This window comes from Paroedura picta, chromosome 6 (assembly GCF_049243985.1).
Source record: "Paroedura picta isolate Pp20150507F chromosome 6, Ppicta_v3.0, whole genome shotgun sequence".
Taxonomy (NCBI): Eukaryota; Metazoa; Chordata; class Lepidosauria; order Squamata; family Gekkonidae; genus Paroedura; species Paroedura picta.
Window position 1 is genome coordinate 2,658,080 of NC_135374.1, and position 23,410 is coordinate 2,681,489.

A 23,410-nucleotide genomic window follows, 5' to 3' on the forward strand; every position below is an offset into this window, starting at 1 on the left:
GAGAGAGGAGAGGGGTGATGGCAATCACTTGCTCACCTTCCTTCCAAGCATAATTGATCTTGTCAGGAAACAAAAGACTTCTCCCAGCCTCTTCCTGGGGGCAGACACTGGAGGGGGAGGGGGGATTCCTCCTCCCAGGGTGCCCCAGAGTAAGTGGGACACAGAAGGTGGTTTGAACCCCCTTGGCCCAGAGGGAGGTTATTTATTTATTTATTTTGCTTGCTGACCACTGAAGAAGGAGTTTGTTCCGGTTTAGAGAAGAGGTGAGCAGCTCTCTTGGACCATGTAGCTGCCAGGTGAGTTGAGGAATATGCAATAGAAACCGGGAATTTCTTAAGTGAAGCACATCAGATAGGACAGAAGGATTGTTTTCCCCCAGTTTCCTTTGACTTTGCTTAACTCTGTGCTGTGCTAAAGTGATGCGTATAAAACTTGTTCTTTTAATAAATCCTTTATACATTTGAAGCTGGCAGTGCTTTTCTGATCCACGTAGGCCTCCCCCATCTCAGAAATGCTAGTCTAGTGCAAGGGGAAGACCCAGGGTCAGGGGAGGGAGCTGGGCAAGCAGCTACTCCTCTGGGAGGGGGGGTGTAACCTGCAGAGAATTGTCCCTGCGGTGCTCATGTGCAGAGCTGTGGGATAATAGGCTGCCTAAGGAGGTGGTGAGCTCCCCCTCACTGGCAGTCTTCAAGCAAAGGTTGGAGACACACTTTTCTTGGAGCTTTAGGATGCTCTGGGCTGATCCTGCGTTGAGCAGGGGGTTGGACTAGATGGCCTTTATGGCCCCTTCCAACTCTAGGATTCTATGATTCTAGTTCAGCAGTGGAATAGGCTGCCTAAGGAGGTGGGGAGCTCCCCCTCACTGGAAGTCTTTAAGCAAAGGTTGGATACACACTTTTCTTGGATGCTTTAGGATGCTTAGGGCTGATCCTGCGTTGAGCAGGAGGTTGGACTAGATGGCCTGTCTGGCCCCTTCCCACTCTATGGCTCTATGATTCTATGATTCTATGTAATGGATTTAAAGTACAAGTAAAACGTATAGGCTAGATATTAGGGGGGGAAATTTCACAGTCAGAGTAGTTCAGCAGTGGAATAGGCTGCCTAAGGAGGTGGTGAGCTCCCCCTCACTGGCAGTCTTCAAGTAAAGATTGGAGACACACTTTTCTTGGATGCTTTAGGATGCTCTGGGCTGATCCTGCGTTGAGCAGGGGGTTGGACTAGATGGCCTGGATGGCCCCTTCCAACTCTATGATTCTATGATTCAATATGGCGTATTCTGTCACACCATCCATGGAAACGCTCCGAGTTCCCCAAAGATTTGGTCACATGGCTTCTCCCTCTCTTGTGCCCCTGGACTTTTGCCGATAGCTCTATTTCTAGTTTAGCACATTATGCCCTATAATATCCCCAAGTAGAAAAAAATCTTTTCCAGTATAATTTCTCAGCAAGAACAATTCTGGCATTTAATCTACGCTGTCCACCCTTCAGTTTTTAAACCAACGTGAACCATTTTTGCCCTTCCCGGGAAGCCCAAGATTTTTCTAAACTTTCCCGATGGAGCATATCAAAATCTCAGCAAACCAGTTTTGGTATCAGCAAGGTTTAAACGATGCACCTTTCGCCCTCATCACAAAAGAATCAAAGGCAGCATTATCTCAAACTACTCCAGTCCTGACTTAACCTGGGGAAAGGAGAAACTTATACATGTTTAAAACAAAACAGAGAATCCAGAATTGTTCAGGGAAGAATAGGACTCAGAGGTCCACGCTGTATTTGTACTCTAAATATTGGCTGCCGTACACGGACATTTTCTTGTGTCAACAACATGCAAAGTGAATGATGGATACTTCTGGTTTGTGGTGCTCCCGACTGAAAGCTCCAGGCAAGGCGAAGAGACACTTTTTGCTAATGGAAGAGCCAGATTCCAGCGTTCAATAGTCAGAGCTCTCTTCATCAGATACTAGTTGTATCTGATGGAGGGAACTTATGCCCCCAATAATATAATCTTGCTGTTCTGGAAGGTGGCAACTCAAACGTGATTCTAATGTTGGACGCTGAGTTGGAAGGGGCCACAGAGGTCATCCTGCTCAACCCAGGATCGGTCCACAGCATCCCTGACAAATCATAGAATCATAGAGTAGGAAGGGACCTCCTGGGTCATCTAGTCCAACCCCCTGCTCAGTGCAGGACAATCCCAACCCTCTCGCTCCTCCACTATCCCCTGCCACCCCTTGGACCTTCACAGAATCAGCCTCTCCGTCAGATGACCATCCAGCCTCTGCTTAAAAATCTCCCAAGATGGAGAACCCACCACCTCCCGAGGAAGCCTGTTCCCCTGAGAAACCGCTCTGACTGTCAGGAACTTCTTCCGGAGGTTTAGACGGAATTTCTTTTGAATTAATTTCTTCCCATTGGTTCTGGTCCATCCCTCTGGGGCAAGAGAGAACGACTCTGCTCCATCCTCTACATGGCAGCCTTTTCAATAAAGATGGTTATCAGATCCCCTCTCAGTCGTCTCCTCTCCAGGCTAAACAGACCAAGCTCCCCCAACCTTTCCTCCTACATCTTGGTCTCCCAACCCCTCACCATCTTTGCTGCCCTCCTGTGGACACGCTCCAGTTTGTCCACATCCCTCTTCAACTGGGTTGCCCAAAACGGAACATAGATTGATTGATTTGTTACAATTACATCCCGCCACTCCCACAAGGGCTTGTGGTGGCTAACAAGATAGAAGCCCAATACATGAAAGCCCCAATAAAATAAATAACAATTTCAATCAAGCTAGCCAATCAACTAAAAATCATCCATCCATTCAGCAGCCAAAAACCCATACTAATCATTATTTAAAAACCTCAGGGTGGACAGAGGGGCTGATCTCTCCCTTTAATCCGCCCTTAATAGCCCCAATAGGGTTTAATGGCAAGGGGGGGGTCCAGATCTTCTTCTGCGCGCCGGACTCAACCACAGACCTGGCGAAAGAGCTCCGTCTTGCAGGCCCTGCAGAATGCTGGAAACTTCAGGGCCCACAGCTCTCCCGGGAGCTCATTCCACCAGGTAGGGGCCAGGACCGAAAAGGCCCTGGCCCTGGTTGAGGCCAGGCGCGCTTCCCTGGGGCCGGGGATGACCAACAGATTTGTCTCCACAGAGCACAAGGCCCAAGTGAGGCCAAACTCCCAGTGAGGCCGAACCAGAGCAGAGCAAAGCGGCACCATCACCTCCCGTGATCTGGACACGATACTCCGTTTGATACAGCCCAAAATCCCATGTGCCTTCTTAGCCACTGAGTCACACTGCTGACTCATGTTCAATGTATGGTCCACTAAGACTCCTAGATCCTTTTGGCACATGCTCCTGCCAAGACAAGTCTCTGATATTGGTGTATTTAGGTTTTCCTACCTAAATGCAGAACTTTACAATTTGTCCCATTTTATTCAGTTTAGCCCACTTCTCGAGCCTATCAAGATCATCCTGTATTCTGTTGCTGTCTTCAGTTGTGTTTGCTACCCCTCCCAGTTTGGTATCATCTGCAAATTTAATAAGTATCCCCTCTAATCCCTCATCCAAATCATTTATAAATATGTTGAACAACACAGGCCCCAGGACAGATCCTTGGATTGCTCCAACTGCAATGTTCATGCAGCTGCTATTTGAAGACTGACCATAAGGGGGAGCTCACCACCTCTCCAAGCAGCCCAGTCCACAGCTGTGCGACTCTTACAGTAAAACAAAATCCTAATATAGGGTTGGTACCTTTCCACCTATTCTTGCAAGTCCTCTCCCCTGTTGCCAACAGGAAAAGCTCGTTGCCCTCCCCTGAGAGCCAGCCTCAAGGCAGCAACCTTGTCCCCCACTCCACCTCTTCTTATTCTGCAGACTGAACATCCCCGAGTCCCCCAGCCTTCCCTCGTAAGGGAATTCTCTGAAGCTTTCTGCCTACAAGGGCCTCCGAGACGATTCCCGAGGATATTTAAACCTGCACCCATCATCACTTCAAATAAAAGAGGGGCTAACACTTCTACTATTACAATCGGCAAATGGTAGGGGAGTCAAATGCATTTCTTAGTGAATTCCTCCGAACTTTGCAAGATGTTCCATTCCTCTGTATCGCCCTCTGATTACAGGCAGGGAGAAGTATGCGGTGTCAGGATCTGAGCGGAAGGAAGCCCTTTGCCTCTTGGCTCTCTCTCCCGAGCTGAAACCACTGCCTGTTTGCAAAAGCTCTGCCCCATCCGCTGAATACAGAACTTATACTCTGCCTTTCCGTCCTCTTAGGAGCCACCCTGGCGGCTAACAAATTAAAAACATACATCATAAAAACCGCATCTTAAGCACCAACTATTAAAATCACCTTCTCCCTGCTCTGAGACCCCAAGAAGAAGGTTAAAGCCCTAACACTTTAGGCAACCGACAAATCCTTCTAGAAACCAGCGGCTTTTCAATCGCTTAATTTGGGGACTGGTTTTCTGCTCTGCTGCGCTACTGTTGCTGCCCAGAAGGTGGCGCTGCAGCACTCAGCTCAGCAAGGATCAGGTGACTACACGGGGCCAATCAGGTTCCACCAGGCCTTATAAAACTAACATAGCCGCTGCAGATCCTCAGTCTCGACAACCTGGCAAGAGCTCAGCCTGTCCGTCCCGGGTTCTTTTCCAGCTTGGACATTCGGAGGGTCTCCAGGAACAGCCTCCTGAGGGGTACGTGGGCTTTAATCTGATGTGCAAAGTCTGTGTTTGCAGACTACTTAGGAAACCCCAAAAGGAGAATCCGCCACCCGCCAGGGAGCACGAGAAACGCTACCTGCTCCTCTGCTCCTCCAGGGCGGTTTTCTTTGCCTTGAGGGTCGTGCTCCGTTCGATCATCTCGCAGGTCAGCTAAAGAGAAGGCGAGAGGGAGAGTGGTTTGCCACGAATTCTGCACCCCTGCTCACCTGGCAAAGAGGACTGCGGCACAACTAGCCGCCCAACACATTCTGATCTTGGAACGAAGCCCAAAAGAACTCAAACAAGCCCCTGGAATTCAGCACGGGCTCAAATAGGACTTCCGAAGAGGTGCATCAGATGAAAAACAACCTCATGAATTCACGCGTTGCAGAGGAACAGTGGCGAAATGCAGCTCTCCTGGGGTCCTTTGCCTGCTCTGCAGTTCCCAAAATATGCCCCCAGTGGACACCGTCCCACTCCCAGGGAGCCCAAAGAGCCCTTCTGCTTACTTCCTCATTGATCCGCTGCAACTCCACGATCTGCTCCTCGTAGCTCCTTTTCAGGCACTCCAGCATTTGGGCTGAGTCCAGGACGGATCTGTGAGCAAATCGGAAAAACTGGAGCTAGAAATCAGAAAGCTTCTGAGCTGAGAGGACCATGTGGACTTCCAGTTTGGGGCTGACTGATCATGGACTGAATCCACGTTCTAGATCAGGGGTAGTCAACCTGTGGTCCTCCAGATGTCCATGGACTACAATTCCCATGAGCCCCTGCCAGCGTTTGCTGGCAGGGGCTCATGGGACTTGTAGTCCATGGACATCTGGAGGACCACAGGTTGACTACCCCTGTTCTAGATTACATCTGAATATTGCATAGCTGCACTCTTAAGAACATCAGAAGAGCTCTTTTGGATCAGACCTATGGTCCATCTAGTCCAGCCTCCTGCCTCACACAGAGGACAACTAGTTCCTTTAGAAGGACATCAACAGGGCAGAGAGGCTGAGGCCTTCTCCTGATCCTGCCTCCTGACGCTGGGATTCAGAGGCCCCTGGCACATTCTGTGGTCCCTTGGCCCTACTTGTCTCCCTCCCCCCAACCTCTTATAAGCCAAATGTGACCAAAGACATAGAAAAACAGAGCTGGGAAGGACCGAAGGGTCTTCTAGTCCAACCCCCTGAGCAGTGCAGGAAATTCACAGTTTCTCCCCTGGCCCCCAAAAGAAGAAAACCCTGTCCCCAGCGAGGCCTGCTCTATGCCCGGAGGACGGCAAAATCCCTCCTCTCTGGGCCCACATGTACTTTCCCAAGTGGGCACCCGTCCATGAAAGGTTGCGCCAGGATAAAAATGCGGCAGTCTTCAGAGCAGCACAAGGCGGCTGCTTGTTTGGGGTAGAAAAAGGAGAACTGCTCTAACCGGGGGGGGGGGGGGGGAAGCTAGAGAAATGAGTTCCAGATCAGATTGCCTTTTACTCTCTGGGTCAATTCAGATCAAACTGGGAGCCGCTCTCCAGGGTCTCAGGCTGAGGTCCTTTCTGTCCCTTCCTGCCTTGCTTTTTTAACTGGAGATGCTGCCGGGGATTGAACCGGGGACCTTCTGCATGCCAAGCAGAGGCTCAGCCACTGAGCCATGGCTCCTTTCAAAGGCTCCCCACGATCTCAGGCTGAAGTCTTTCCCATCACCCACCATCTGGTCATTTGAACTGGAGATGTTGGGGATTGAGCCCGGGCCCTCCTGCACGTCAAGTAGAGGCTCTGCCCCTGAGCTACGGCCTCTGTCCTTGACTCTCCAGGGTGTCCAGGAGAGGTCTTTCCCCTCCCCTCCTGCCTGGTCCTTTCCGCTGGAGATGTTGGGGATTGAACTTGGGACCTTCTGCAGGCCAGGCAGAGGCTCTGCCATTGAGCTATGGCCCTTCCCTATGGCTCTCCAGGGTGTCAGGCTGAGGTCTCTCCCATCGCCTCCTGCCTGGTCCTTTCCGCTGGGGATGTTGGGGGTTGAACCTGGGACCTTCTGCAGGCCAGGCAGAGGTTCTTCCACAGAAGTCTTCGGGGAGGGGGGGGGGTTACATGGACTCCATCACAGCCCCCCTCCCCCATGTCAATTCCTGCAGGCAGCTGACCTGGACATCCTTACAGAGGCGTGAAACTCGGGGGGGGGCCCTAAGGCCACGGGGAACCTAAAAGAGACCCTGGTGTGCCTCCAGCCATGAAGAAGGCCATGAAATGCAGGCGCATGGTTCCCAAGAGACACAGTGGAGGCCTTTGACAGTCAGGGGGAGGCAAACCCCCAGCCCAGAATCGATTTACACCATGATGGAACCTGATTATGCACTTCTACGACTCTTCAACAACGAAACAATGAACGCATTTGATATTTTTTCCCAGGCCGACTCCGGTTTGCAGCTTCCCCATGTTGGGACGTCTCTTCTGTGGGTTGCCCCCTCTGGGTTGGGGAATTCCTGGAGGGGGGGCGTGGAGCCTGGGGAGGATGCGGTTTTGCGGAGACAGCTCAGTGGGGCTACGAGTCGAGAAACGAACCTGCCTCTGGAGCTGCCATATTCTCCGGGGGAAATTGTTCTGCAGATCCACTGCAATTCCAGGAGATCTCCAGGCCCCCCCTGAAGCATGGCAGCCCAATCTGCGGGTGAGGCCAAGGTGGGGGCAGAGATGTGATGCAGAAAAATGCATCAGGAAAGGGGAAGGAGAGTGTAGTGGCTCAGACTGCAGGGGTAGTCAACCTGCGGTCCTCCAGATGTCCATGGACTACAATTCCCAGGAGCCCCTGCCAGCGAACGCTGGCAGGGGCTCATGGGAATTGCAGTCCATGGACATCTGGAGGACCGCAGGTTGACTACCCCTGGCTCAAGAGTGTCGGCCCAGGATCCGAGAAACCCAGGTTCGAATGTCCATTCTGTCACGGAAGCCTGACCCCGGGTGTCACGAGTCAGTCCGCTGCCTCCTTTGAAGAGGAAATAGAGGAATTAGGAGCTGCACCAGGAGAATACCTGTCTGAGCAGCTGAATTTAGAGACAGAAGCAGCAAAAGAAGCCTCAGGAGAGGAGGTTGTGCCTTCTGGCAGGAGAAGGGGCAGAAATCTTTCTCTCACCTCTGGGGTCTCTTGAACCAGCAGAGCATCCCGGGCGAAAGGTAAGATTGACAGATAAGATTGACAGATCAGGAAAGGAGTCAGCGTGCCAGCACTGTTTGCTCTTGACTCCTGGCAGGACCACGGGCTCAAGGGATGAGGAATGCCTGGCTTTCAAGAATTAAGCAAATAAAAGCAGGGAAGCTGGCTGAGCCTGCCCTGTCCCCCAAGACTCTTAGCAAAACAGAGCATTCTCGGTGGCTTGTTATGAACAGTGTTTATATTTCTGAGAGAGATCATTCCCGATACCTGCTTTGCAAGTGGACCTTGAACCCCAGTCCTGCCTGCTTCCTTGGAGGGAGCACCTGGCTGCCAGACCTGATGTGAACCGGTTAGCTAATTCTGCTCTGGTTGTTCCTTTATCACCTTGTAATATCACCTCTTTATCACCTCTGGGACTCTCAGAAACTCCCAGGCAGAGTAAAAGTTTCAGGCAGTAGCCTGATGCGGCCGCTGATTTATTACCTTGCCAGCCATGAACTGTGACCCTGGGCCAGGCACAGACTCTTAGCTTACCCTGCCTCGCAGGGCTGTTGTGAGGACATAAATGCAGGAGAGGGGGAGGATGCAAGGCACTTTAGGGCCCTGTCGGGGAGAAGGGCGGGGTACGGAGGATGTAAATGAAAAAAAATGTTGCTGATTCAGTACAGAGACTAGCAGTGCATTTTATTTTAAAACCTTTTTTCGTTGACCCTCCTTAGACGGTCACTTTGGAAGCCCGATTGGGGAGTACAGTGGCTTAGGGAAGTCTTAAAGACACACGGACACAATAAAGAGCACAAGAGAAGAAACCAGATCCTTTCTGTCTACTTCCTGGTTTGCCAGGTCCCCCTAGCCAATAGCAGGGGGAGGTGTTGCCCCCTCCAGGTTGGGAAACCCTGGAGGTTTTCAGGTGAAGCCTGTGGTGAACAAGGACTTCAGTAGGGTCCACGGCCACAGAGTCCCCCCCTCCCAAATCTCCGTTTTCTCCAGGAGAACCGATCTCTGCAGTCTGGAGAGGAGCTGTCATTCCAGGGGATCTCCAGGCCCCACCCGGAGGTTGGCATCCCTAGCTGGGCCTTGTCAGCCCCTACAAGAAGCACCCATTCACTGTCGCTGCCGGGAAAATAAAATGCCCTGCTCCGAATCAGCCGGAATGCCCTCCTCCCGAAGCAGAAAGGCTGGGCAGCTGACTCAGCAGCAGGGGGAAGGGCTGCTTTCTGGAGCCCCCTCCCCCCGCCCCCCTTCTGCCGGGGAGGAAAGCGGCGCTGACGGAATAAAGCCCCGATTGTGAGCCGTGCTATTCAGGGGACGCTGGTACTGCGGCGTGCCAGGACACGTTGCAGGGGTGTGAGTTGACAGGGCGCAGGCGCCGCATGCCCCAAAATGGACGGGGGGAGGGGGGTCCCACTGCTGCCGGGCTGGCGGGGGATCCAGGGGGTTGGTACCTGGCAGGGAGTTCCGTCTGGAGCGGCAACGATTCCACCTGTAGCTTCCGGGCACCAAGCAAGTAGGATTTTTCCAGGAGTTTGTTGTCTGGGAGAAAGAGAGAAAAGGGATATCAAGACCCTCAAGGATCTGCTCACCCTCCCCTCAGCACGAGTTGGGTATGTGAGTCTATGGCAGGGGTAGTCAAACTGCGGCCCTCCAGATGCCCAAGGACTACAATTCCCATGAGCCCCTGCCAGGGGCTCATGGGAATTGTAGTCCGTGGGCATCTGGAGGGCCGCAGTTTGACTACCCCTGGTCTATGAGGTGGGGGGGGGGTGGATTTCTAGCCCACTTCTCAAGTCCATCGTAATGGAGGTGCAGCAGACCTTCAGGGCCGTATTACTCCACAGCATCCTCACGACAACCCTGCAAGGTAGGCCCAGCTGAGCAAGGGAATAAAAATCCTGAGAGCTCTAAAGCTCCTTCCCGGCAGATAAAGGGAGGGATGGTGAGGATCAGTTCCCGTAAGAGCAGAGATCTCGTACCTGGTGAGACAGGTAGGCAGGCATTGGTTGAGATACATAGCAAAAGAATTAAACAACTTCTTAAGAAGAGAGAATCTGGGGATTAGAGCGTTCAGAGGAAAGAACCGCGTCTCCTTGGGAGAAAGCACCGGGGGAAAGGGGCATTCCGGTGGGGCAGAGATTATTTATTAAGCCTTCCAGTAAAAGGCGGGGCAGATTCCAAAGGAAAGGCGAGATTCCAGGGGATTTCCTGCCCTTCTAACCTTAAACAGGTGAAACAAAGGCTCCTTAAAGAGACAGGCCAAGATCCAGGAAGGGAACTTTTCTGGCCAGCCTTTCTCTTACGTTCTTTGTTCCGATGCTCTAACCGTTGGCCCAGATCCCAGCAACTGAAGCAGTTCCCGACAGCACAAAATGACTTCTGCTGAGGCACCAGAGAAAACCCTGCTGCTGGCAAAATCACTTCTTTGAAAGTTAGTGGCGTTTATCCCTCTTGCACAACGTCAGCTTGTGAATAGACCCAAAGAATCCCAGAGTGGGAAGGGGCCTTAAAGGTCATCTAGTCCACCCCCTACTCAGTGCAGGGTCAGCCTCAAGCATCCAGGAGAAGGATCAGTCCAGCCGCTGCTTGAAGACGGCCAGTGAGGGGGAGCTCCCCATCTCCTTAGGCAGCCCCTTCCACTGCTGAACTAGACTCCTAGAATCCTAGAGTGGGAAGGGGCCATGGAGGGCATCTAGTCCCACCCCCTGCTCAGTGCAGGGTCAGCCTCAAGCATCCAGGAGAAGGATCTGTCCAGCCGCTGCTTGAAGACCACCAGTGAGGGGGAGCTCCCCACCTCCTTAAGCAGCCCCTTCCACTGCTGAACTGGACTCCTAGAATCCTAGAGTGGGAAGGGGCCATGGAGGCCATCTAGTCCCACCCCCTGCTCAGTGCAGGATCAGCCTCAAGCATCCAGGAGAAGGATCTGTCCAGCCGCTGCTTGAAGACGGCCAGTGAGGGGGAGCTCCCCACCTCCTTAGGCAGCCCCTTCCAAGGCTGAACTAGACTCCTAGAATCCCAGAGTGGGAAGGGGCCATGCAGGCCATCCAGTCCCACCCCCTGCTCAGTGCAGGATCAGCCTCCAGCATCCAGGAGAAGGATCTGTCCAGCTGCTGCTTGAAGACCCCCAGTGAGGGGGAGCTCCCCGCCTCCTTAGGCAGCCCATTCCACGGCTGAACTAGACTCCTAGAATCCTAGAGTGGGAAGGGGCCATGCAGGTCACCTAGTCACTGCTTGAAGACCCCCAGTGGGGGGGAGCTCCCTACCTGGTCTGACCCAGGAGGTCAGCTGATTCCACTGCTGAACTATGCGGATTGTTAATTTTTTTTCCTAATATCTTAAGAGGCTCGGGATTACGTGGGTGGCTTTTGAAAGTGCTGCCAAAGGACCTTGTAGAGATACCGGGCTCCAGGGAGGTTTCTTCAGCTGCGGAGACTGAGGCCTTCTCTGATAAGAACCTCAGAAGAGCCCTGCTGGGTTCCCAACCAGTTCCTCTCAGTCACCATGGCAATTAATCACTCATAGATTTCTCCTCCTTTAAACTATCTGTTTTCACGCTCTTAATTCTCACTCCATCCTCTGGTTAAAAATTCCCCCACTGAATCCCTTTCTGTGTAAAGTAGTATTTCCTTTTCTCCTTCCTGAACCTACTGCCCATCCCCATTCATTGGAGGCCTTTGAGTTCTATTCTTTCAGGCGAGGTAGAAATATGTCTCTTTGTCCACTCCCTCCACCCCATGCCTTATCTGATTGACTTTTAAGAAGTCGCCCCTCGGTCATCTCTTTCCTCCACTGGAAAGTCTCCAATGCTTTAGCTCCAAACCCCTCATCATCCTCGTTGCCCTCCTCTTGACTTTCCCAGCTCTGCCATGTCCTTTTGGAGAGACGGTGACCAGAACGGCACCCGGTACGCCAAACGAGGCCAGAAGTAGGGAACCGAAAAAGTCATCCTCCCGCCCACCCAAGAAAACTAACACAATTGTTTGGGCTCACCAACAGGACCGGACAGCAAGAATCAAACCCCAATATGTACAAATCGAGTCTTTCTCTGGCCCCTCCTGAATGGCATCTGCTGCTATGTTGGACTTCACTTTAGTTCTTCTGGACAGAAGAGGGGATGGCTCATTCAAGCAGAAGACGCTGTTTGCAGCGTGCAAGAACCGTTCCCACGGAATTCCCAGGGACTCTGGACTTTAAAAACCACAACCCTAAAAAGCTATTGGGATTAATCATCCAGGTCGTTCCGCAGCTGACCTCAGCCTAGCACTCTTCAGAGAAGCTTCAAGGGGAGATTACAACGTGAGACTTCTGAACTAGGATTCATTCACAAGTTCAGAACTATGAAACCTCTCCTCCTCCAGGGCTGAGTATGGAAAACGGGTTTTTTTCTCATACAGACGCTAACTTTCTTCTCCTAAGTATTTCTCCCCTGCTTTAATCCAGCTGGTTGCATTTTGTATTGTACCTCTGTGACTCCTTTCTCAGCAACATCTCATCGACCGAAAACTTATCCTCCCCCTAATCTGGTGAGTCTCCAAAATGCTCCTGGACTTGAATCCAGCTCTTCTAGTGCAACCCCATGCAGCTACCCTTGGAAAGCAGAGTTCCTCGTACCTGTTCTTCCAGACCCACCCTTTCCCAGGGGGAAGAGTGAACCAAGACCTCTCTCAGGTTCTGCCAGCCTCTCTGCCTGCCAGCATCTCACGCATGCCCACATAAATGCACTCCTCATGCGCAGGGAGGAGTCATGGCATGGCCCACTGCAAGCAAACTCCTCCCTGCTCTGGATTTTGCGGAACTGACAAGTCACAGCAGAATTAGTCAGCAACATGTTTCCCTGCCTCACACAGCTACCGTCAGCCGACCACATCTTCCGCCTCTGCAAAGTGGTGCTCCGCTCGGGTCACTGCAGGACTCGAACCTGGCTCCCGCTCTTTGTCTGGCCCTCAGTACAGACATGCCTGAAAACCTGCAAGGGTGTACCTTGGTACCAAAAAGATTCCCTGTGCACAGAAAATTAGAATATCAGGGAAAGGACTAGCCTAGATTATTTTCTCCCTGGGAAGCTGGTTTTCATGGGATGACAATCATGCAATTCATTCTACACCAGGGACTGAGCCTGGAGCACACAGAAGGTCCCTGGTTCAATCCCCGGCATCTCCAGTATACCGGGCTCAGATTTAGGTGCTGGGGGAGTCCTCTGCCTGCAACGATGGAGAGCAGCTGCCAGTCTGAGTAAGCAATCCTGACCTTCCAGGACCAAGGTTCCGGTCCAGTAGAAGGCAGCTTCCTGCTCATTCATGCCAAGATCCACCTCCCTCCCAAATGGGCTTCTCGTCTCAGTGAGAACCCTAGAGGGGGAAAGGAATCATAGAATCATAGAGTTGGAAGTGGCCATAGAGGCCATCTAGACCAACCCCCTGCTCAACGCAGGATTAGCCCTAAGCTTCCTAAAGCATCCAAGAAAAGTGTGTCTCCAACCTTTGCTTGAAGACTGCCAGTGAGGGGGAGCTCACCACCTCCTTAGGCAGCCTATTCCACTGCTGAACTAGAATCATAGAATCACAGAATCATAGAGTTGGAAGGGGCCATAGAGGCCATCTAGCCCCACCCCCTGCTCAACGCAGGATCAGCCCTAAGCATCCTAAAGCATCCAAGAGAAGTTTGTATCCAACCTTTGCTTGAAGACTGCCAGTGAGGGGGAGCTCACCACCTCCTTAGGCAGCCTATTCCACGGCTGAACTACTCTGACTGTGAAATTTTTTTCCCTGATATCTAGCCTATATCGTTGTACTTGAAGTTTAAACCCATTACTGCGCGTCCTTTCCTCTGCAGCCAGCAGAAACAGCATCCTGCCCTCCTCCAAGTGACAGCCTTTCAAATACTTAAAGAGGGCTATCATGTCCCCTCTCAACCTCCTTTTCTCCAGGCTGAACATTCCCAAGTCCCTCAACCTATCTTCATAGGGCTTGGTCCCTTGGCCCCAGATCATCCTCGTCGCTCTCCTCTGTACCCTTTCAATTTTATCTACGTCCTTCTTGAAGTGAGGCCTCCAGAACTGCACACAGTACTCCAGGTGTGGTCTGACCAGTGCCGTATACAATGGGACTATGACATCTTGTGATTTTGATGTGATGCCCCTGTTGATACAGCCCAAAATGGCATTTGCCTTTTTTACCGCTGCATCACACTGCCTGCACATGTTTAGTTTACAATCCACAAGTACCCCAAGGTCTCGTTCACACACAGCGTTACCTAGAAGCGTATCCCCCATCCAGTAGGCATGCTTTTCATTTTTCTGACCCAGATGCAGAACTTTACACTTATCTTTATTAAATTGCATCTTGTTCTCATTTGCCCATTTTTCCATTGTGTTCAGATCTCGTTGAACTCTGTCTCTATCTTCCGGAGTATTTGCCAGTCCTCCCAATTTGGTGTCATCTGCAAACTTGATGAGTAATCCCTCCACCCCCTCATCTAGATCATTAATAAATATGTTAAAAAGTACCGGGCCGAGCACTGAACCCTGAGGTACCCCGCTACTCACCTCTCTCCAGTCTGATGAAACACCATTGACAACAACTCTTTGAGTGCGGTTCTCTAACCAATTCCCTATCCACCTAACGATCTGAAAATCCAGATTGCAGTCCTTCAACTTATCCATCAGAACATCATGGGGAACCTTGTCAAAAGCTTTACTAAAATCCAAGTAAACGACATCAACCGAATTTCCACGATCCAGCAAACCTGTTACTTGGTCAAAAAAGGAAACCAGGAAGGGTCGATGACTCCCAGCGTACTGGGAGTCATCGCCCCTTCCTTTCCCCCTCTAGGGGACAAATAAACTGAATTTAAGGGAATTTAAGGATCTTGGCAACTCTTGGGATAGATTTGAGAACTTATTGGCTGCCGCATCTTGTGCTTTTACTGTTGTATTGCTGCCTGTGGTTTTGACGGGTATTTTATTGGGGTTTTAAACAGACTTGTAACCTGCCACGAGCCGTATGGGAGTGGCGGGTAAGAAATCTAATAAATAAATAAATACATAATCTGGCAGCTTCACCTCCATTGTCCCCTGTGCCCAACAGTCCCTCGCAGGGTTGTAAGACTAAAACAAGGATGATGCAATTCATGCTTGGAGTCAGGGTGAGATGAAATTGGAAGGACGCTGTAAGGACGCTTGTTTGTAGACTAAACAGCTAAGCAGCCTGCCGAATCATCCTCTACAAGCCACAGGCCTTTGCAGGAACAGGTTTCAAAGAATCATAGAATAATAGAGTTGGAAGGGACCTTTTGGAGCAGAAGGCAACTGAAAGGCTCCAGAAAGAAAGACAATCCAGCCATAAACGCCGGCTTTGGCACACCTGCCCCCCCCCCTTTGCGGTGTGAGGCCACTGTCCCAGGCCAGGCAGGCCTACTCTGCAGGAGGAGGGAGCCAGGCGGGGGGGGGGGGGTGAGCCAAGCCCCGGAGCCCTTCTGTAACACCCTGGGGTGATCTTTGGGGCTGATCTCCCCACCAGCCTTGCTTGGCTCCGTTCGGGGCCTCTGCACATTCCACAGGGCTGGGTCTCCTCGGAGAGCAAGGGGAAAGTCACCGAGGCTGCCTCCTTTTCCACAGGCGCATTCTTTCCTCTCTCCCCCACCCACGCATCTGCTTGGGGCGGCCAAAGCATTCTCCCAAGGCTCCAGTGCAGAGGAGTGGTGGGTAGAGTGTGATGCTTGCCAACCTCCAGGTGCTGGCTGGAGGCCTTCCACTGTGACAACTGGGGGAAAGGCCAGTTGGGAAGGAGGAGTTTAGGGCTCTGAAGCCCCGCCCCACCCTCCTCAGGCTCCACCCCCAAAAGCTCCAGGGCTTTCCTGGCTGGGAGTTTGCAAGGCTACAGCATCCCTTGTCCTGGGTTCAAATCCCTGCTTTGGAGCCCCCGGCGGGGGTGGACGGGGGGGCTGGTTGCGTCCTCTCTCTCATAGCCTACCTGCTAGGGTTGTTGGAGAATAAAAACCGGAGGAGGGCGATCCTATTTTGGAAAGCACAAAGGCGTCGATGCGCGTCGTCCCGAATTGCCCCTAACCGGGAATAGCCCTCTCCCCGCGCCGGCCCTCTGCACATGCTCGCCCGCCCGCCGCCCCACTCACAGGCCTGGACGGAGCGCCGGTCGCGCCGCTGCAGCAGCCGCACGATGTCCCGCTTCCAGGCACCGCCGCCGCGCTCGGCCATGGCTCCGGCCCCGGGCGAAGGAGGCGGGGCGGGGAAGGGGCGGCCCGTGACGTCGGCGGAGGGGCGGGGCCGAGCGGGGAATCCCCGGCCAGAGCGCGGGTAGACTGCTGCGGCGCGGGGAGGCTCGGCGGCAACGCAGGCCGGCAGCAAAGGCGAGAGCCCCGAATCAGCAGAGCCGAAAGGCGGAGGAGGAGGAGGAGGAGGAGGGTGGGGGAGAGAAAGCCCCTCTTGCGGGTCTCTTGGCACGCCCCCTCTGCAGCAGCACAGTGCCTCTGAGCGCGTGCAGAATGACTTCCTCTCCGTGCGGGGCTAGGGGGGAGGGTTGCCAGCTCCGGGAGTGGAGACAGCGGGAGCGTTTGGGGCTGGAAGCTAAGGGGAGCTGAGGAGGGACCCCGGCAGGGCGCCAGGCTGCAGAGTCCGCCTCCCGAAGCAGCCGTTTTCTCCAGGGCGACCGATCCCTGTCGGGATCCCGGCCCCACCTGCAGGGTTGGCAACCCTGGCAAGGGATGGCTCCTGTTCCCAGTTATCTGCAGGGTTGTGAGTGTCCTGCCTGGTGCAGGGGGTGGACCAGATGACCCAGGAGGGTCCTTCCCACTCCAGGATTCTATGGGCTGCATATCTAGCTGGATCTATTTGCTTTCCTTTACAAAAATCAAGAAATGTTTTAAAGCGACAAAAAAAAAAACGTTACAGATGCAAAAAAGGGGGATCGAAGGCCAAAAAATTAAGGCCCCAAAAGGAAAAAGAAACGGATAAAAACTAAAATGCAAAAAATAAAAAGGGGAGAGTCAATTTGTTTTCCTCGGTGCATAAAGATGATTCATTGGTCAGAGAAAGAAGCTTTTTCTTCCCTCCCCCTCCTTATTATTATTATTATTATTATTATTATTAGATTTATAGCCCGCCACTCCCTTGCGGCTCGTGGCGGGTAACAATATCGCAATTCCCCATTAAAACCCCATAAAACAATAATAACATTGCCAATATTGCCGGCATGGCAAGAATGGCAGCTCAACTCCCCCCCTCCCTCCCACTACTAGCGGGTGGAGAGGAGGTCCTGATGATGTTTTGCTTCGGGTCCAGAACCCGAGTCCCCGGGGGAGGCATAGATCTATTATCAGCCCCGGCCTCAACCATAAACCTGGCGGAAGAGCTCCGTCTTGCAGGCCCTGCGGAATGTTGAAAGATCCCGCAGGGCCCGCAGCTCTCCCGGGAGCTCATTCCACCAGGTCGGGGCCAGGACCGAAAAGGCCCTGGCCCGGGTCGAGGCCAGGCGTGCTTCCCTAGGGCCGGGAACGACCAACAGGTTTTCACCCGCAGAGCGCAAGGCCCTGCGAGGGGCATAGGGCGATAGGCGGTCCCTCAGGTATGTGGGTCCCAACTCGCGTAAAGCCTTGAAGGTTAGAACCAGAACCTTGAACCGGATCCGGGCAGCAATTGGCAACCAGTGCAGCTGCCTCAGCACTGGCTGGATGTGGGCCCTCCAAGATGTGCCAGTAAGGACCCTAGCAGCTGCGTTTTGCACTAGCTGAATTTTCCGGATCAAGGACAAGGGAAGGCCCGCGTAGAGCGAGTTACAGAAATCTATTCTGGAGGTGACCGTTGCATGGATCACTGTGGCTAAGTGTTCGGGGGACAGATAGGGCGCTAATAGTCGGGCCTGGCGAAGGTGGAAAAACGCCTGGCCCGCTACTTTTTTGACCTGCACCTCCAAAGTCAGGGAGGCATCAATGGCCACACCCAAGTTCCTGGCCTGGGACGTGATGGTGAGTTGCGTCCCTGCCAGAGTGGGTAAGCGCGCTTCCTGGTCCTGCCCCCTACGTCCCAGCCACAGGACCTCCGTCTTGGAGGGGTTGAGTTTCAGGCGACTCTGCTCGAACCATTCTGTCACTGCTTCCAAACATCTGGCGAATGGTTCCGGGGGGGAGTCCGGGCGGCCGTCCATGAGGAGATAGAGCTGGGTGTCATCAGCGTACTGGTGGCAACCCAGTCCAAAACTCCGTACCAGCTGGGCCAGAGGGCGCATAAAGATGTTGAATAATGTGGGGGAGAGGACCGCACCCTGAGGGACCCCACAAGGGAGTCTATAGGAACGCGAGAACTCATCTCCCACTGCAACCCTCTGGGTCCGGTCCTGGAGAAAGGAGCGTATCCAGCGTAACGCTGTGCACCGTATCCCCGTGCCGGCAAGGCGGTGGACCAACAGCTCGTGGTCCACGATGTCAAAAGCGGCCGACAGGTCCAGAAGAACCAGCACTGCCGACCCGCCCTTATCCAGCTGGCGACGGAGGTCATCCAACAGGGCGACCAGCACCGTCTCCACCCCGTGGCCAGGTCGAAAGCCAGACTGATATGGATCGAATGCCGAAGTTTCTTCCAAGAATGCCAGGAGCTGGTCTGCCGCGGCCCTTTCAACCATCTTGCCCAGGAACGCCAAGTGCGACACTGGGCGATAGCTGGCAGGGTCCCGCGGATCCAGCGTAGATTTTTTCAGGAGAGGGTGAACCACTGCCCCCTTCAGCTGCTCAGGGAACTCCCCGGACTCCAGGGAGAGGTTGATAATGTCCCTGAGCTGGCCTCCTATCTTCTGGCCGCCTCCTTTGAGGAGCCATGATGGACAGGGGTCAAGGGGGCAAGTGGTCGCCCTAACTGAGCCTAGCAACTTGTCCACTTCGGATAAAGAGAGCCGTCTGAAGCCATCAAACGTCACCTCCAAAGGCGGCCAACAGGCCTCCAGTTCATTTACTGTATTAACTGTGGCGGGAAGATCGTGGCGGAGAGACGAGATTTTGTCCGCAAAATAGCTCGCAAATGCCTCACGGCCAAGTTCCAATTTGCTATTATTTTGGCGCCCCTCAAGGGCGGTAAGGGATCTAACTACCCTAAATAATTGGGCCGGGCGAGAGCTTGCGGACGCGATTTCCGTGGCAAAAAATTCACGTTTTGCCACTTTCACCGCCATCTCATACGCCCTCATAAGCGTGCAATAAGATGTTCTCGTAGCTTCATTGCGAGTCTTCCGCCACACTCGCTCCAGTCGTCTCACTTCCCTTTTCTTCTCCCGTAGCTCCCCGGTGTACCAGGGAGCCCGTTTGAGTCGAGGGCAGAGAGGACGTTTAGGGGCGATCTCATCTATAGCAGCTGTCAGGCGGGACTGCCAGTCCGCCACCAAAGCCGCTAGTGAGTCGCCAGGAGGCATCGGGTCCCGCAGAGCATTCCGGAATCCAGTTGGATCCATAAGTCTCCGCGGGCGGGCTAGAATGCGCCCGCCGCCCAACTGGGGGGGGGGTGGTATCCTGAGCCGGGCCCGCAGGGCATAGTGGTCTGACCACGGCACAGCTAAAGCTGTATCCAGATCCACCTCTATCCCAGCGCCGAAAATCAAGTCGAGTGTGTGGCCGGCGTGATGGGTGGGCCCGGCAACAAATTGCGAAAGCCCTAGTGTCGCCATGGATGACACCAGGTCTCCACCATGGACTGAAGGGGGCGCGTCCGCATGGACGTTGAAGTCGCCCAGGATCAGAAGCCTGGGGTACTGCAACGCCCAGGCGGCCGCCGCCTCCAGCAGGCGGGGCAGGACATCTGGCGGCGCGTTGGGCGGACGGTATACCAACCAGATAGCCACACTCTCGACCGAGTCCCATCCAATACCGACACACTCCACTCCACTGATTTCCGGCGCTGGGAGAGCCCTGCAGGTGAGGACCTCCCGGACCACAATTGCCACCCCCCCTCCCCTCTTGTGGGTCCGAGATTGGTGAAGGACCGAGTATCCTGGTGGGGCTAGTTCTTTCAGGGCCGCTGACTCGCCTTCCCTCACCCAGGTCTCGGTCACGCAAGCAAGGTCCGCCTTCGACTCCGCTATGAAGTGTTGCAGAGTCGAGGCCTTGTTCTTAATCGACCTTGCGTTGCACAAGACCAATGTTGGACCCTTTACCCTAGCCTCCACCCTCACATTCCTGGGGATGGGACGGAGGTTAGAAGGGGATCGAGCACACCCAGGGCGCCGGCCGTGTCTCCACGGCCGGGTCCTATATGGGACACCAGTGCTTCCACCTCTTCTTTTGTCCAACCTCCTCCCCCAGCCATAGCTGGTGTCCGTCCCTCCGTCTCCTAGGAAACTCAGTGGCCAGGCAACCAATTTGAAAGGAGGGCTTACTGTGCGGCCCAGAGGTTGCAAGAGGCTGGTGGAGATCCTTTGTCCTTGGGCTGTGGCGGCTGGCAGCGAATTTTGGAGGGTGAAATCCCCACCCGGGGCTGCCCACTTTCTGAAAACACTCAGTAGACCCTGGAAGGATTTTGGCTGGCACCATGCCATCTATGGGCACCAAGCAGGGGCTACTGGTATGACCGTCAGAATCTCTGCTTCACCTGTTAAAGGTTAGCTGTTCAGGAAGTCCCCTGGAGTCTCGCCAGGTGAAGGGTAAATACGCTCAGCACCAACGGAATGTCCAATGCCCGTCCTCCTTCAGAGGTCAGGGCCCAGGGAGGTCATCTCTGCCCTTTCTTGTGAGCCCGGCAAAGAGGCAAAGGCTGGACCGAGGAACTCAACAACAACAACAACAACAACCAACTTCTATACAACAGGATAGATTCAAGTGGGTCACCTTGTTGGTCTGAAGTAGCACAACAAAATAGAGTCCAATAGCACCTTGAAGACCAGCAAAGATTTATTCCAGGCGTGAACTTGAATAAATCTTTGAATAAATCTTTGTGGGTCTTCAAGGTGCTATACAACAATCACATTAGTGACCTTCCAGCCAGTTTCACTTTAAACTGAGTGGATCAGACACATTGGCAGATTACAGTGCAGGTCCTAAAGCTAATCTGAGGAAACACTGACCTCTGCTGGCCAACAAAATTAGAGTCCAAGAAGCACCTGGAAGACCCACAAAGATTTATTCAAGGTGGGAGCTTTCGAGAGCATGCACAGAGTGCATGCACTCGAAAGCTCCCACCTTGAATAAATCTTTGTGGGTCTTCCAGGTGCTCTTGGACTCTATTTTTGTTGTACTACTTCAGACCAACACGGCGACCCAGATGAATCCATATCTGCTGGCCAGTTCAGGACACTCATGGGGCGCTTTGAGCCCCCCGCCTCCAAACCCTGAGAATCTTCGTCATCTCTAAGCTGCCCCTCCTGGACTCGCATCTGTTCTACGGGAGACCCCCATGGCTCTGCTCCGAAAATATCCCTCCTGTGCCTTTAAGATACCACAAGATTCCTTTCATTTGCGCTAGGAGCCTTGCTTTTAACTTTCTTCCTCCACCTGTGTTTCCATCATTTTGGCTTTCTGTCTCTAAAGAACACAGAGCAGAGTTCAGTCCCAGGAATGACCAATCAGGGCTATCAAAGAGGCCAGAGAAAGCAAAATTAGCTTTGCAGCAAAATGACACACCTGTGGACCAAACGTGACCTCATTTATTTCTGCAAGTTGGAACGCCAGATGGACACAAAGGGCAAATGCTTGCCACGTCTGAGGGAAGAGGTTTTCATCTCGAGACCCCAGAGACAAAGCAGGAGAAAAGGGACAGGCAAGATGGTGCTGAGTCCGTTCCACGACTTCTTTGGCCCGGGAAACGTCCTCCTGCTCAGCTGGTGCCTCTGGAGGGTTTCAGTGACGACTTTCTACGTTTCTTTGAAAATAGCAAAGCAAAAGAAAGAAGACATGAGATTTGGAACGGTGCACTGGTGGCCGCATGAATAAACAACTTTCAAAGCGGAACTGCTTTTGTATGGTAAATCATGATGGCGTTCACTGAAGCAGAGGTCCGTAAAAGCTGTGGAATCTCCAGTTCTCGCCTGGAGATTCCTGGGTTCAGATTTGGTCTAATGGCGGATTGGAAAGCTGTTTCTTTTTCATCTGCATGCCTGCGTTATTCAGTTTGTTATGCTTAGATGGGCCAACGGAATTTATTGCAGACCATACATTGAACATGAGTCAACAGTAAAATCAGAGTCTGCATTGGTAAATTTCTAGAGATTTGGGGAAGGTGGACTTTGAGGGGTGGACTTCAGCAGGGTATATTGCCACAGAGATCCCCCCTCCCTCCCAAGCAGCCATTTCCTCCAGGAGAACTGATACCTATCGACTGTGAGTCAATTATAAGCCCAGGTGGTCTCCAGTCCCCACCTGGAGGCCGGCAACCCTAGCATCAGTCTCTTTGCTAGGGCCAAAGGATGCCGAAATATCCACGGTCTCTGTTAACTGATTGTCTGATGCTGAGTCAGATAGTGAATTGGACCCTGGTCCATTGAAGTCAGTGTTGTCTGCTCAACTGGCAGCCGCTCTCCAGGGTCTCAGTCTTTCCCATCCCCTCCTTTTAACTGGAGATGTTGCCGGGGATTGAACCTGGGACCTTCTGCATGCCACACAGAGGCTCTGCCACTGAGACATGCCCCCCCCTTAATGGTAGTGAAACCCTTGGCCAGTATTTTTATGTTATTTATTGTGTGATTGATATGCTCCCCCCCCCCCGGGTGTTGAGGACTGGACTTGAGGCTCTGCTGCGGAGCCACAGCCGGGCTCAGCTCCAGATGTTGACACTTTGCAAAGCGTTTTGATGGTTAATAACAGAGAAGACAAGCAGAGCCTCTCAAACGTGCCCCCCCCCCGCCCAGAGCTCTCTGGACTTATTCAGGTCGGAGCTGGAAGGCAGCTAGCCTTCCCAGCTGACCCACAACAGATACGCTGTGAGGTGGGTGAGGCAGAGAGAGCCCTGAGATTTCTGCTCAGTCAGAACAGCTCTATCAGTGCTGTGACTAGCCCAAGGTCACCCAGCTGGCTGCATGCAGAAGAGTGGGGAATCAAACCTGGTTTGCCAGATTAGAAATCTGTTCTCCTAACCCCTACACCAAGATGGCTCTTGGGTCATAAAGTACAGTCTAATTTAACTGCCTGCCTAAAAATCGCTTTGAATGATTCAGTTTTGCATGAGTTCAGGGGCACTTTTAAGAATTCAACTTTGCTGCCCTTAGAGCTGCCCCTGGACTCAAACTTTGTTCCATTGCTTCAGACCCACCCGGATCACCGTTCTGCTAAAGCTGTGGGTTTGAAGGGAGCCACGACCACGGGGAGCTCAATCGGCTCTTCATCCTTATCTCGGCACGACATGACAAGAGGCAAAACCCAACGGAGAAACCCTTGAAAACCCCCAACTTGCCTCTGTGCACAGACAGAAGGATCTTCCAGATTAGGAGTCCGCACTCCTAACCACTACACCCAGCTGGCTTAGAATGACCACCTAGGATGGTGGGAGCGGCCTTGGAAGACTGGCTACGGCTGCGGCACCAGAGCAATCAGCACACTTCAGTGGTAGGCCCCACTGCTCTGGCGCCACCACTGCTGCTGCTGCGGACCACCTGCTGGCGTGCTCCCTAAGG

General features: G+C 53.1%; 1 protein-coding gene and 1 pseudogene across 3 annotated transcripts in view; both read right to left on the minus strand.

Moving 5' to 3' along the window:
* Positions 1–16,046, minus strand: part of ATG16L2 (autophagy related 16 like 2) — a 35,815-nt gene extending 19,769 nt beyond the window's left edge. The window contains exons 1-4 of one of the 2 annotated variants that reach the window (XM_077341160.1): positions 15,945–16,046; positions 9,266–9,353; positions 5,207–5,294; positions 4,795–4,868 (exon numbers count right to left, since the gene is read on the minus strand). In XM_077341160.1, coding sequence (XP_077197275.1) covers positions 4,795–4,868; positions 5,207–5,294; positions 9,266–9,353; positions 15,945–16,026 — 332 coding nt within the window. In that variant the 5' untranslated portion in view covers positions 16,027–16,046. Of the gene's footprint in view, positions 1–4,794; positions 4,869–5,206; positions 5,295–9,265; positions 9,354–9,793; positions 9,924–15,944 lie in introns of those variants that run through there. The other variant, XM_077341161.1, reaches the window with a different exon arrangement.
* Positions 16,047–21,430: 5,384 nt separating this feature from the next.
* LOC143840544 (disintegrin and metalloproteinase domain-containing protein 20-like) overlaps positions 21,431–23,410 on the minus strand; it is a 35,325-nt pseudogene continuing 33,345 nt past the window's right edge. The window contains exon 22 of the transcript XR_013232235.1: positions 21,431–21,663. The product of XR_013232235.1 is annotated as a disintegrin and metalloproteinase domain-containing protein 20-like (transcript). The remainder of the gene's footprint in view (positions 21,664–23,410) is intronic.